Source organism: Schistocerca cancellata, chromosome 10 (genome assembly GCF_023864275.1).
Source record: "Schistocerca cancellata isolate TAMUIC-IGC-003103 chromosome 10, iqSchCanc2.1, whole genome shotgun sequence".
Lineage (NCBI taxonomy): Eukaryota > Metazoa > Arthropoda > Insecta > Orthoptera > Acrididae > Schistocerca > Schistocerca cancellata.
The window spans coordinates 106,592,668-106,605,877 of NC_064635.1; the positions used below are offsets into that span (position 1 = coordinate 106,592,668).

The 13,210-nt window shown below is 44.3% G+C and overlaps 1 protein-coding gene across 1 annotated transcript in view; it reads left to right on the top strand.

The window, feature by feature from the left end:
* The window catches only part of LOC126106173 (uncharacterized), a 463,842-nt gene that overhangs the window by 267,158 nt on the left and 183,474 nt on the right, over window positions 1-13,210 (top strand). Inside the window, exons 10-11 of the mRNA XM_049912411.1 lie at window positions 4,267-4,452; window positions 10,254-10,455. Of these exons, the coding sequence (XP_049768368.1) occupies window positions 4,267-4,452; window positions 10,254-10,455 (388 nt within the window). The remainder of the gene's footprint in view (window positions 1-4,266; window positions 4,453-10,253; window positions 10,456-13,210) is intronic.

Sequence of the window (13,210 nt, forward strand, 5' to 3'; positions counted from 1 at the left end):
TGCGACATACACACACACACACACACACACACACACACACACACACACACACACACACACACACACACACACACACACGAACACACGAGCGCGCACACACGAGCGCGCACACATCACTGGCACGGGGGCAGAATCGGCTATCATCAGAAAACAAAACATACCGTCACCCTGCTGTCGAATGAACTTACGCTTAACACCACTGAAGCCGCAAACGGCGGTGGTTTGGGTTCAGAGGAATGCACTCTGATTTGCAACAGTTCGTTGTCACTGTGGCGCCATCTGCTGCTCATACTGCTGCTGCAGATGCAGTACGATGCGCCTGAGCCATACGGCTCAGTAGTGCCACGTGGCCGCCTGGAGCGCGTTTCTCTTACGACCGTACTTTCTTGTGACCGCTCCTGCCAGCAGTCACATAGAGTGGCTACATTCCTGCCACATCTTTCTGCAATATTGCAGAAGGAACATCGAGCTTCTCGTAACCCTGTTACACGACATCGTTCAAACTCAGTGAGGTGCTGATAATGGCGTCTTTGCCTCCTTAAAGGCATTCTTGACCAACATTACTCTCCACGTCCCATCTCAAAGCTAGCTAACGCTCACGACCGTTACAGCGTGTATGACGGAGGGGAATTTTTATCCGCACTCCGCCAATGCTATTTCACCCTTTGAATAGGTACACGTTTCAAAAGAACTTTTAGTGATAAAAGAATGAAATTTTTACTGCACACACATAAAATATATGCCTCAATTTACAAGTAAAATGAACATACTACCTCTCATGGTTTTGAAGAAAAAATTTTATTCTTTCACTAGTAAAATGTAGCTTTTCTGTACATTAATTATTATAAAACAGTTTCTTATAGTTTGGTGGTTCTCAATTTACTTGTAATAACTTATTACCATCCGCAGTACAAATTGACCAAATTTCATGTTTCTAACCCCATTAGTTTATCAAATAATGGCACTTGAAAGTAAAAAACAATGTAATTCTGAGAAAAATCCGTGTAATGCTTTTATATTGCAATCCTAGGATAGTTGATGAGAATTAATTACCACTAATATTTTCCTGCACCATACTGAACATCATCTGAATCATACTGATCTTCTTTTCTTCTCTTGGTCCCTCTTCTTTTCTGTCTGGCTTTTTCTTTTTGCGCAATATCCGCTTTGCGGATTCTCTCTTTATCTATTTTCACCAATGATTTTGGAGTATTTCCACTAGATTTTATGCCCAATAGTTTTAAAACACCCAGTTTTCTAATTACACCATCATTGAATCAAAAATTTGTATCAAACACCAAATTTGAGGGTTGTAAGCTGAACAAATAGTTTTCGGTAACCGGTTCCAAATGACAGAATTCACACGTTCATTTAAATTTTGGGTTTTCCCATGAAGACATTTCTTCATCAAGGTATCTTTACAAAGGTCTCTAAATATGGGTTTAATTTCATTCATTACTGATGCAGGTAACGAGTGTTTGTGGTCATATCTGGCACTTCTCCTGTACTTGCACCAAGTGTCAGGATCATTCGGGCAGAGACCGTGCACTGGATTTTCATTTGTGGAAAGTTTATGGAAAAAGATAGCCCATAGAGCTTTTTTCGTGTTTTCTAAATTCCCTACATTTCTTCTTATGGCAAAGCCGTAATGATTCTGTAATGTATTTCAAGATTTGTCAGGCGGCCTTTACCACCTATCTTCTTACCATCTTCCAACACTATTTTGGGCTTTTCTTTCAATAATCTTCTCAACCTGGACCCCATTCTCTTCTGGACATGCCCAATGCAGTCTAAATTAGAAATTGTGACTTTAAGACCATAGGCTTGTTCTGCACATACCCGGTCATAAGCCTTGCTGTCACCGTCCCCAGATTGCACAAAGCGTCAGGACAACCATCATAGCTCACGAAAAAATTATCATATTTGTATAGAACAAAAACTGTTTCACGCAGAAAAGACCAGGCAGTTCAAATATGCTAAAATCCAAACATCGAATTTTTGAAGCCCACTTGCCTTCCGTCTCCCCTTAAAGCAAACCTAATATGCACCCTCATTGTGGCGCTACTAGCACGACTCTCACGCGATTGATGCGAAATTGGAATAGACATATTTCATATGCATAAACACGCCTACCAGCTTTGTCGCGCGACTCCTCCTTAGTGCTGCGATTTTTTTCCTTCAATGTACATCTCATTTTGCGAGAGCGTGCGGCAGACAAACATTACTATGGTAGTGTCCTCATGCTTGAATGGTTTTTAAATACGATATTTAATATTTATGTTTTTTATATGCTGTCTTTAGCTTCAACTGGTTCACGAGAGGCTGGACGGAAAGTTTGCATCTGATCGTTTACTTCCCGTATGACCAGGGCTACTTAGTAGTTTTTCCGTGATGATGGAGCCGAGCGAAGATTTATGAATCTTTAACCTGTTGCCGTCACGGCAATGAGTGTATGAAAGTGCTCATGTCTAATGAGTGAGTGAAACTAGCACCATCAGTTGTTTGCTATATTAGCAGGTCCTCCGCGTCTCCATCTCCTGCAATCCATCGCTTCGTTCTTAATGCTATTGTGTGTGCTGGTGTCCACCTCATAATTCATGGTATGAAGTCTTTCTCTCTCGCCTACTCTTCCCTTCCACATTCCCTTCAAAGACTGTTTTTGCAAGGTTCACTTTTTTCTTAGTGTATGTCCAATCTCATTTTTACCCTTCTTTCCATTGCATACGGTAATTCTTTCCTTTTCCACTCCTCTCAATACTTCATTTTTCACTCTATCCATCCAGCTTATTCCTTCCATCTTCCACCATGTCCCCGTGTCAAAAGCCTCTAGCCATGCTCCATTTTTCTTCCTCAGATTCCACGTTTCAGCACCATACGTGAGGACACTCCATTCAAAAGATTTTATTAGTCTTTTCCTCAAATCTTTGTCCTCGTTGCTGCAAATAATTCTCCTTTTTCACAAAATGTCTCTTTTGCCTTGCTATAGTGGTTTTTATCTCTGTATTGCTGTTCCAGTCGATTTCTGTCCTGCTTGCTACAGATTTAAAGCTGTGCGCATTTTTTCGTATTTCTCCATTAACCTTACCTTGCTCCTAGTGAAAATCAGTGTATCAGTAGGTTGACTATGTCCTTAGAGGCTTTGTGCGCCTAATTTTAAAATAGCCCCCCTGCCCCCCCCCCCCCCTCTCTCTCTCTCTCTCTCTCTCTCTCTCTCTCTCTCTCTCTCTCTCTCTCTCTCTCTCTCTCTCTCTCTGTGTGTGTGTGTGTGTGTGTGTGTGTGTGTGTGTGTGTGTGTGTGTGTGTGTGTGTGTGTGCACACAAAATTACATCGACATCCAATCATGTTTCCTGGGCGCTTTACCTTTTCTGTCAGGGACTGTAATATTTTGTAACAAACTTTCGTACCTGCTCCCCCTCGCCCCCGAATCCGTCCTTGCCTCTCCTCCAAATATGACAAGATTGTTATATTGTTATTACGTCTTTTGTGCCCATGTTTTCTACGTCTAGGTCCATACTCCGCAAGCCACCTGACGGTGTGTGGCGGAGGGTACCTTCAGTACCTCTATCGGTTCTCCCTTCTATTCCAGTCTCGTATTGTTCGTGGAAAGAAGGATTGTCGGTATGCCTCTGTGTGGGCTCTAATCTCTCTGATTTTATCCTCATGGTCTCTTCGCGAGATATACGTAGGAGGGAGCAATATACTGCTTGACTCTTCGGTGAAGGTATGTTCTCGAAACTTCAATAAAAGCCCGTACTGAGCTACTGAGCGTCTCTCCTGCAGAGTCTTCCACTGGAGTTTATCTATCATCTCCGTAACGCTTTCGCGATTACTAAATGATCCTGTGACGAAGCGCGCTGCTCTCCGTTGGATCTTCTCTCTCTCTTCTATCAACCTTGTCTGGTACGGATCCCACACTGCTGAGCAGTATTCAAGCATAACTACTTCTCTGCCAGATTCTCCTCCATTACCTTTTCCAGCCTTTTATTAATGATTCTTAACATAGCTGTGGCTGCGTGTGAAATGAGGCTAATTGTCCTGTACTCACTGCGTTTCGTAGTAACGAAATGGATAAAACGATATCTGACACAGTTTGTCAGTTCTTTAATTCTTCGAATTATTTTTTTACTTTTTTTACACGGTGGCTTCTGAAGCCAATGTTGGCCACTACTGTCTACAGTAACACAGATTTCGTTTAGCGAGCTGTGCTCCTGCCAACGCCCCACCTTCTCTCGTTCACTCTTGGACGCAGGGCGCGCTTGTTGCAGGTGGTGGTAGAAGCGGAGGCCGCAGTCCAGAAGCGGCCTGACCTGCTGGGAGCGGCCACCAAGGTCGTCTCGTTCGACCTGCCCACGCCCTCTGAGCGGCCGGACCTCCTGGCCGTCGAGGAAGACAAGGCGCCCATCGCCAAGCCGCTCACCCCCTACTACCCGGAGCCCAAGACCATCCTAGACGTGAGTACGGCACGCAGCATGCGCTCTCTCCTTTGGCTGGCACGAGCGTCTTGCTAGACGCTCGTGAGCAAACCCTCGCTACAACTGTCATAATCTACAGATCTTACACTACGTCTTGACGCATTCTGTAGTCGTTAATTTCCATCATATGGTCTCAGACCGTACACTATCAGATCACAGGATGTAGCGAAATAAATGAAAACTATTTATTGATTTTTGAAAAGAAATAAAATATGGATATGGAACTTTAAATTTAGAAATTTTGAAAGGCTTTTTTACGGACTGTGTTGACCGGTTTGAATGCGGACAAATTCGGTGCTGCGCGAAATTTGCCTGTAATATAATTCACAATTCCGATTAATAATATTTTTGAATTCTACACCATTGTTGATGTATTTATAGTTTTCACCTTAAACGTAGAATTAGTCCTTCTGCTACAATATTAATTCATTAGTCTCCATCGATATTCTTCTCTTTGGTGACCGTTCATATCTTCCTAAGTCGGCATTGTTTCCAAGACGGTGGAAACAAAGGAATACAATGCTACGTCGCTTTAGATAATTGTCTTAGATACTTTTCACTATTTTTTATTCACAAGACAATAAGACTTCGTCGCACTAATCATAAATACTAACAAGATGGCTGCCTTCAGCACACACCAAAAATTACGTCAGTGCCCTATTAGGTAACAAGCGAGAGTGTATTTTAACTCCTCCTCGGAGTATGAAACAAAAGAAAATCCAATATGAACATTCCAGAGATTATATTCTACATTCCTCTCAATTTAATCTTTGGTGCAGACTTTTAGATATTGTATCTCTCTGCGTCGTAATGTTTCATTACAACGTATGTCCATCCATGGCCTTTATGATGGCTTGAGCTCGGCTGGAGACACTTTCATTTAGGCGTCTTCACTGCCGGCCGGAGTGGCCGTGCGGTTCTACGCGCTTCAGTCTGGAATCGCGCGACCGCTACGGTCGAAAGTTCGAATCCTGCCTCGGGCATGGATGTGTGTGATGTCCTTAGGTTAGTTAGGTTCAATTAGTTCTAAGTTCTAGGCGACTGATGACCTCAGAAGTTGTCGCATAGTGCTCAGAGCCATATGAACCATTTGTCTTCACTGATGTACTAAATGTCTGTGGAGGAGCGGCAGCCCGTTCTTCCTCAGGAGCCGAAACCAGGGAAGATACTGATGTTGAGTGATCGAAGTCTGTAGCGATGTCGACGGTCTAACCAACCAACATTGCCGTTAAATAAAGGGAAATGAAAGGCTATTTATGACTTGTACAGTTCCAAGCGTCAAATGACATGAAAGCGTAAGTGGTGGCGGTGGGTAGTAGAGTGTCAGACAAGTTAGTAGGTTATCCTTCATGTTGTAATGTATGCAGGGTGATTCATAATAACGGTTAAAGATACTCCGAAGCGCTGTAGATGACGCTGAGGCAAGTAATTAAGACACATCGTTTCGCAAATGTCGGGAAGTACCCCGAAAAATGAATGAGAGATGTTGAGCATGTGACGGCATCGGATGACATCCCTCGCCGCACGTGCAGCGGTTGGGCTTGGGCGTAAAGAGATGATTTAGCGATGCAATACTTGGATTCGACCAAACGGTGCAGATTTGGAACACCTTTTGATAAAAGTGTAAACGTAGAACTTAAAAAAATTATCGCCCGCGCTGCACTCAAGTAAAAGGTGTTCTTGTTTTGTGTTCTTTCCTTTTGTCCCTTTTTTAAAGACATCATTTAGTAAATAAAACTTAGCTCATTTACTAGTAACGACGCAATCGGAAGCTTATACTCATTTACTTGGGAGGCAACACGGTGGTTTCTTGTTGTAGCGTACTTTGCAATAAACCAACCATTCCACGAGACTGGTAAATTAAATAATAAATCAGTTTTCAACGTAGGATTAAACAGCCAACCGGTTGGACATAAACGGTAGGTACACTGACCTACGTTTCGACACCTACTAGAGGTGTGAGGTGTGATCGTCAGAATGAAATGTTGCTAAATCGTTAAATTACATTGCTAAAAAGCAATGGTCGGAATTTGGAGCAGCTATGCTCAAGCCAAAAGTAAAATAAAACGTTTTATTTTACTATCGATTAGAGCATAGCTACTCCATATGTTGACTATTGCTTTTCAGCGTTGTAATTTTACGATTTAGCAACATTTCGTTTTGATAAAGACACCCCTAGTAGGTTTGCTTTTTAATTCTGTGTTGAAGCTAGTAATCGGTTGGTGAGTAAAAGCTACATTCAAAACTATAAATAAAAAAATCTTACTTCTATGTAAACACGTAACTAACACAATGAAAAAAAACTGCCTGCAAGATGCAAGAGTCGAACCCTGAACTCCAGGCACTGAAGTCGCGCACAGTTCCAGAGCCACACCGATGTGAATACTTGAGTGGGAATTTGGATAATCAGGTGCGACAGACAGATAAAATCAACCGTTGTACGTGCGGCTAGGTTCATCACCTGGTGACGTCACATGTTCAACATTTGTCATATTTTGGCTTATTTCCCGACATTTGCTATGTCATGTGACTTATATCACGCGTCTCAGCGTCATCTACATTGCTTCGGTGGCTTTTAAACACAGAGTGATTCGAAAATAACTGTACACATTTCATGGGTGTAACGTATGCATCGAAGTAAGAGTAAAATGTTAAATAATGTTTTTTTTAATTTTTATTTCAGAGTTACACTGTGTAGTAGGGAACTCAAGTACAACAGAAGATTAATTCTTCTCAGAAAGCAAGATACGAAGACACCCGAATTTCAACACACCTGCATACTGCACGTGTACTCCAGTACAAGTTCAAAATGATGTCAATAAAGACGAAGGCAGTCACGTGCCCGACTCTTCTCCGCTGTCAGGCTCCGTTCACCACCTCCTGCACAGTTGCACAGCTATTTTTAAGTTCGCTGCTGTAGTTCGGCAACATTCTCTGTTGCAACATCGTACACAAGCTCTCTGAGACGACCCCAAAGGCAGAAGTCCAGGGATTAAGATCCGGAAACGTGGCGAGCCAGGCAACTCGTCCTGCACGACCTGCCCAGTTAGCGGGAAAGAAACTCTGAGATACTCTGAAACGTGCAAGGGGAGTGTCGACAAAGCAACATCGGTCAGTTTGCGGGCGAGTGCAACACGCCGAAATCCTGTATTGGATCATTGTATAATGTCTGCCACAAACGATATTGTGCATCATAACTCGGAAATAAAGCAGTTTCAGACAAAACTTTGTTTTACCCTTATTTTGATGCATACATTACGCCCACCAAGTGTGTACAATTTATTACGAATCACTTTGAATAGCAATAGCTTTGTTCAACGCCAGTCTCTCGCCACTACCAACGCACGGCATAAAAATCACCAGACCACATCTCAGTGGAACAATTATCATTAAAAAGAGGAAAGGTGTCCTGTATAAAGAAAGTGATCGGAATGTCCAAAACTATGCGATCCAGACATATACCATTAGGCTACGGAATGATTGCCACGATCAAACCTGATGATACTAAACATGAGCACTTTTGAAAGACTACTGAAAACGTTGCAGGAAAAACGGGAAGACATACACCCAATTATAGCATTTATGTGGGTAATGTGAGGAAAATAATAAATGCCTTCAATATTCGTACTATTAATAGTCTCACAACAAAATCAAATTTTAAGCCTCATAAGCGACCTGGCGGATTCCTTCGCACCAAACTGATGTGCCAGGATCAACAAACACGTTGTATTTCAGTAAATAATGCGTGCTCTCTCTCTCTCTCTCTCTCTCTCTCTCTCTCTCCCCCCCAGCGCAACGTGTGGGAACTTGCCTATAGTGCACATAAAATTCCGTGACCGCTAGACGCGCCATCTGCTGGGGAAGCATGGGGAGAGTAGCAGTGGTGGGGAGTCGCTCAGAGCCCTGTAGGCGAAATGCCGAACGCTGGAGGGTAAATGACGTTCTAAACTGAAGCCTACACTCACATTTTTTGTAAATATTAAGGGGGACCCCTCCACGCCCACACTTGCATGGTGACCACTTGTAAATTTCAGAGGAGCATCACAAGTGGGGAATTTTGAGTAAAACCTACACATTCCTCTCATTGCCATAGTAAATTTGCGTCTTTTCTCAAAACTCAGCGGAGTTTAAACAGTCTCGCCTCACTAACATGTTGTGCAGATGCAAACGTGAGGTAATTCTGAAAAATGGTTCAAATGGCTCTGAGCACTATGGCACTTAACGAGGTCATCAGTACCCTAGAACTTAGAACTACTTAAACCTAACTAAGATAAGGACATCACACACATCCATGCCCGAGGCAGGATTCGAACCTGCGACGGTAGCAGTCGCGTGGTTCCGGTAATTGTGAACAGTGGTTTATTAAATGAGAAACTGAGGAAAAGTAAGGTCAGCATCTTACGAAAAAGCACATCCTTGCTACGAAATAAACGTGTAATGACTTCATTTATGTCGTTCGAAAACCCATAGCATTCTCATTTGACCAGCTATGGATGTCCATTAATAATTACATTCTTTCATCGGAAAAGTCTGTAGTTAGTGAAATAATGCAGTAGATAATGAAGTTTTGCATAATAATCATGCGGCAAAATACTCTCCTTTGTGTGCTAGCATTTGCCAAAATCTCATTTCTATATCTCAAACAGTTTATGAAATATGAGGAACGTTGTGAATATTTCACTCTGGCTTTATCGCTGGCTCGGTGCGATCGCAAATGAATGCGCTTTCTAGAGATTGGTGACAGAGACTTCCAAATAATTCAATATGTCAGTTAAATTTCATACGCAGCAACATATTATGTAATATGCAGCAGACGCAAAATCATAGCGACCCCTGTTTTTCATTGCAAACTTTCCCGAATTTAGCGCAGTGTCTTACTTCCGTATAAATATCACTGTAACTATTAACATAAGCGAAATGAAGGGCACATCATAATGAACATGACATATAAAGTTACAAGTAAAGCAAACATGGAACTTTTTGGCGAATAGTCCGGGCGAGCGCGTTGATTCTGTCGCCGCCGACTGGCAGAAACGTGACAACCCTTGTCGGCCTCCCCTTGTGAACAAACGAATAGGCTCGCCCAGCATTTTGGGCTGAAACAGGTAATTTCGCATCCGCCACCGCACCCTGCGCTACCTATACCTCTTGTCTTGTAACGATGTCTCGTAACCGTTGTCCTGATTGATTTTGTTCTCCGCTGATCGCAGGCTCTCACGTGATTCCAGTGAATAGTGCTTAAGAAAGTGGCAACTGGGAAAAAATTCAGTGCTATTAAAAATGAAATTACGGAATACTAGAACGCCACTAGATTTTGTGTTCTATTTATAGAATCAAAAATAAAGGAAAATATTCTGGGAAGCATCTATTATTGTTTATGGCAGAGTTTACGGATGCTACTTATTTCTAGATCACTGCAAAAGTCATAATAAAAGCTCCACACCATCGCAGAATCCACATGAGACTAACGCATGCTCCCTTTAACTACTACAATCGTCATTCATATGAACCAGCTTACTGTGTTCTACAAGGTGACAATTGTTGTACTATATGAAATAAAATAGTCTTGCACAAGATAGACTATGGTGCGGAGCTGCGTCAGAACAGAGTTTGACTGAAGACCACAACCGCAGGGAAATGCTATGTCAGTCTGTTGTAGATACGGCAGGAAGAAAGGTGCTTACGTGAGGTGTTTACAAGGAAGTATCCACGGTATTTAGTGCAATAGTGTGTAGAGCGTGTGCGGGATGCTTATGTGGTTGCCTCGCGCTGTTTCTCAGGACATCGCGAGAATCGCAGATCCGTTCGACACATCGTTCGCAGAGAACATCGCGCCCGGCCGCGCGGAGCTGCGCCTGCTGGAGAACGAGTTGCTGGAAGAGGGACAGCAAGCACAGCAGCCGACGCTGCGGCACAGCCTCTCAGACCCGGACTTCGACCCCAGGGGGGAGGAGAAGGCAGAGGCGGGCCAGCAGCAGCCAGGTAACGTGTGCTTCCTGTGTTAAAGCGCAGCAGTTAGCAGCACAAGTGTTAATTTGGAATTCAAAAAATTGTAAATGCCTGTGTCAGGTGCATGATTCTAGTTACATTCCTTGACAATGTCGGGAAGGTATACAGTTTTGGTGACTGGGGAGAAATCACAAATGGAGTTACTCGGTTCGCTGAAGCTGCTGAACTACCACTGTGACTTTCTCCTCAGCAGGTATGCATACCGTTTGTCATACGAGGCCACCCATTCTATGCTTCCTTCTTCGATGATTCTTTTGGTCGCCAGTATGGGGCGCGTCCCTCTTCTATTACCTCCTGGAGTCCGCTTTCGGCACTTGCTACGGCGGCTTAACGGGAACCCTTCACCACCTTGGCTTCGTGAAGCGCGGCCCGTGTTAATCTTGGACTTTATTTGATTCCTAAGGACACTACTCTAGTCTCGCTCTATTGCCTTCAGTTTCATGACTTTCGCATAGAACTTCGCGATAGTTACCTTTGTATACATTGATGGCTGTCGGACAGACTTTGGGGTCGGGTGTACCTCCGTCATTGGCATCAGTGTCTTTCGATATCGGCTTCTGGCTCACTACTCAATATTTACAGCCGAGCGCTCTGTATCAGGCCACGGAGTACATCGGCGACACAACCTTTTCAATTGTGTCCTCTGCTCAGATTCACTCAGCGACATTCAACGTCTATGTGCACAGTACACTGCCCAGTTCTTAGTGCAGCGGGTCCAGGAAAACTGTCACTTGCTCCCTCTTGGTGGAGCCAGTGTGATGTTTCTGTGGGTTCTTGGTCATGTCGGTGTGCCAGGAAACGAGGGTGCTGACGCTGCTGCCAAGGCTGCAGTCCTCGTACCTCAGCCCGCGAGTTCCTGTATTCCCACCAGTGATTGCTGTGTTGCCATCAGTCAGGAAGTGGTGTCCCTTCGGCATCGCCAATAGTCCTCCATTCACGGGAATAAACTCTGGCTTATTAAGCCTCTCCCAGCGGCTTGGACGACCTCCCTCGGCCCTCCCCCCGGGATGAGGTAATCTTAACTAGGCTGCATACTGGGCACTCCCTTTTTAGCCATCGTCATCTGACAAGTAGCGCTACCCCACCACTTTATACACATTGCGCCTAAGTTTTAACTATCGACCACTTCCTGATGGAATGCACATTTTTTTCACCGTTTACGTTCCCGCTTGGATTTGCTGTCTGAGTTACAGGCCGTTTTAGCAAATGACGCACGGGATGACCGCGTTTTACTTTTAATCCACCGAAGCAATATGGCGAAGACCATTTAATTTCTAGTTTTGGACCTCCGTTTCTGAAAGGTGTCTCTGGTAGCACTTTCTCCACGTCTTCTCTTATGTCAGTTGGGATTGACGTTTAGTCGTGTTTAACTCCTCTCTGCGCACGTGTGAGCCCAGTTGTTTTAGCGCCCGAAAAGAAAAGAAAACAAAACAGACATAGGTAGTCCCACATGGTTCAATTGTGGGTCCACTCATATTCTCATATACAGGGTGGTCGAAAATTCCCATTACAGACTTCTAGGGCTTGTAGATGGGGGTGAGTAAATCGTATTTTGAATAGGAACCCATGTCCGCAAACGTCATTAAACTAGACTACAGAGTGTCAAAGATACAGGCACGGGCATTTGTAAATGTACGTATACACGGGGTGATTCCATGATGTTACAGACTTTCTAGGATGATGGAGAACGATAAATGTATTAATTTGAAGTAAGAATCCCTGTACCAGAAACGAACGAGTCGAAAGTCATAAACGAAAACCGTTCTGATTCCTCTGACAGTTGAATACATGCACCGGTTCTTGTGTTGCGAAGAGTGTAGGGTTGCTAACTTTGAGAGGTGGTAGTATGTACAAAAACAAGTAAAAATATCCAATAAACGTGGGATCTGAAGTGCGTACCTTAACAGCTATGAACAGTTGCTCAATATAGGAGATGTGTTTCACTTTAGTCAAGGTGAACGAATGGTCATAGCTCCTCAGGTATGCGACGTTGCTGCTCCAGGCACGGAACTACCACAGTTACAAACTCTGGTGCCGTTCAGCGGAAATGTGAGACAGGCTAGCAACATATGGTGGGTCCAATGTACTAGGCACATGAGAGCAGATAGCAAATGTGGGGATCCCAGGTAGGCGACCTGAAGTAGGCCCCCAGCTGGGAGGCGCCTGGCAGAATCTGTCGTGGACAGGTGGTGGGCATGTCACAACGCTGTTGAGCGCAAATGTTACCAGCCCGCGAGCAGCATCCTATTGGATTGGTCTGTTCTGGGGAAGAGACCCAACAGCGAGGTCATCGGTCTCATCGGGTTAGGGAAGGATGGGGACGGAAGTTGGAGGTGCCCTTTCAAAGGAACCATCCTGGCATTTGCCTGGAGCGTTTTAGAAAAATCACAGAAAACGTGAATCGGGATGGCCGGATGCGGGATTGAACCATCGTCCTCCTGAATGTGATTGATTGATTGGTTGGTTGGTTGGTTGGTTTGGGGAAGGAGACCAGACAGCGTGGTCATCGGTCTCATCGGATTAGGGAAGGATGGGGAAGGAAGTCGGCCGTGCCCTTTCAGAGGAACCATCCCGGCATTGGCCTGGAGCGATTTAGGGAAATCACGTAAAACCTAAATCAGGATGGCCGGACGCGGGATTGAACCGTCGTCCTCCCGAATGCGAGTCCAGTGTCTAACCACTGCGCCACCTCGCTCGGTCCTGAATGTGAGTCCAGTGCAGCATCCTG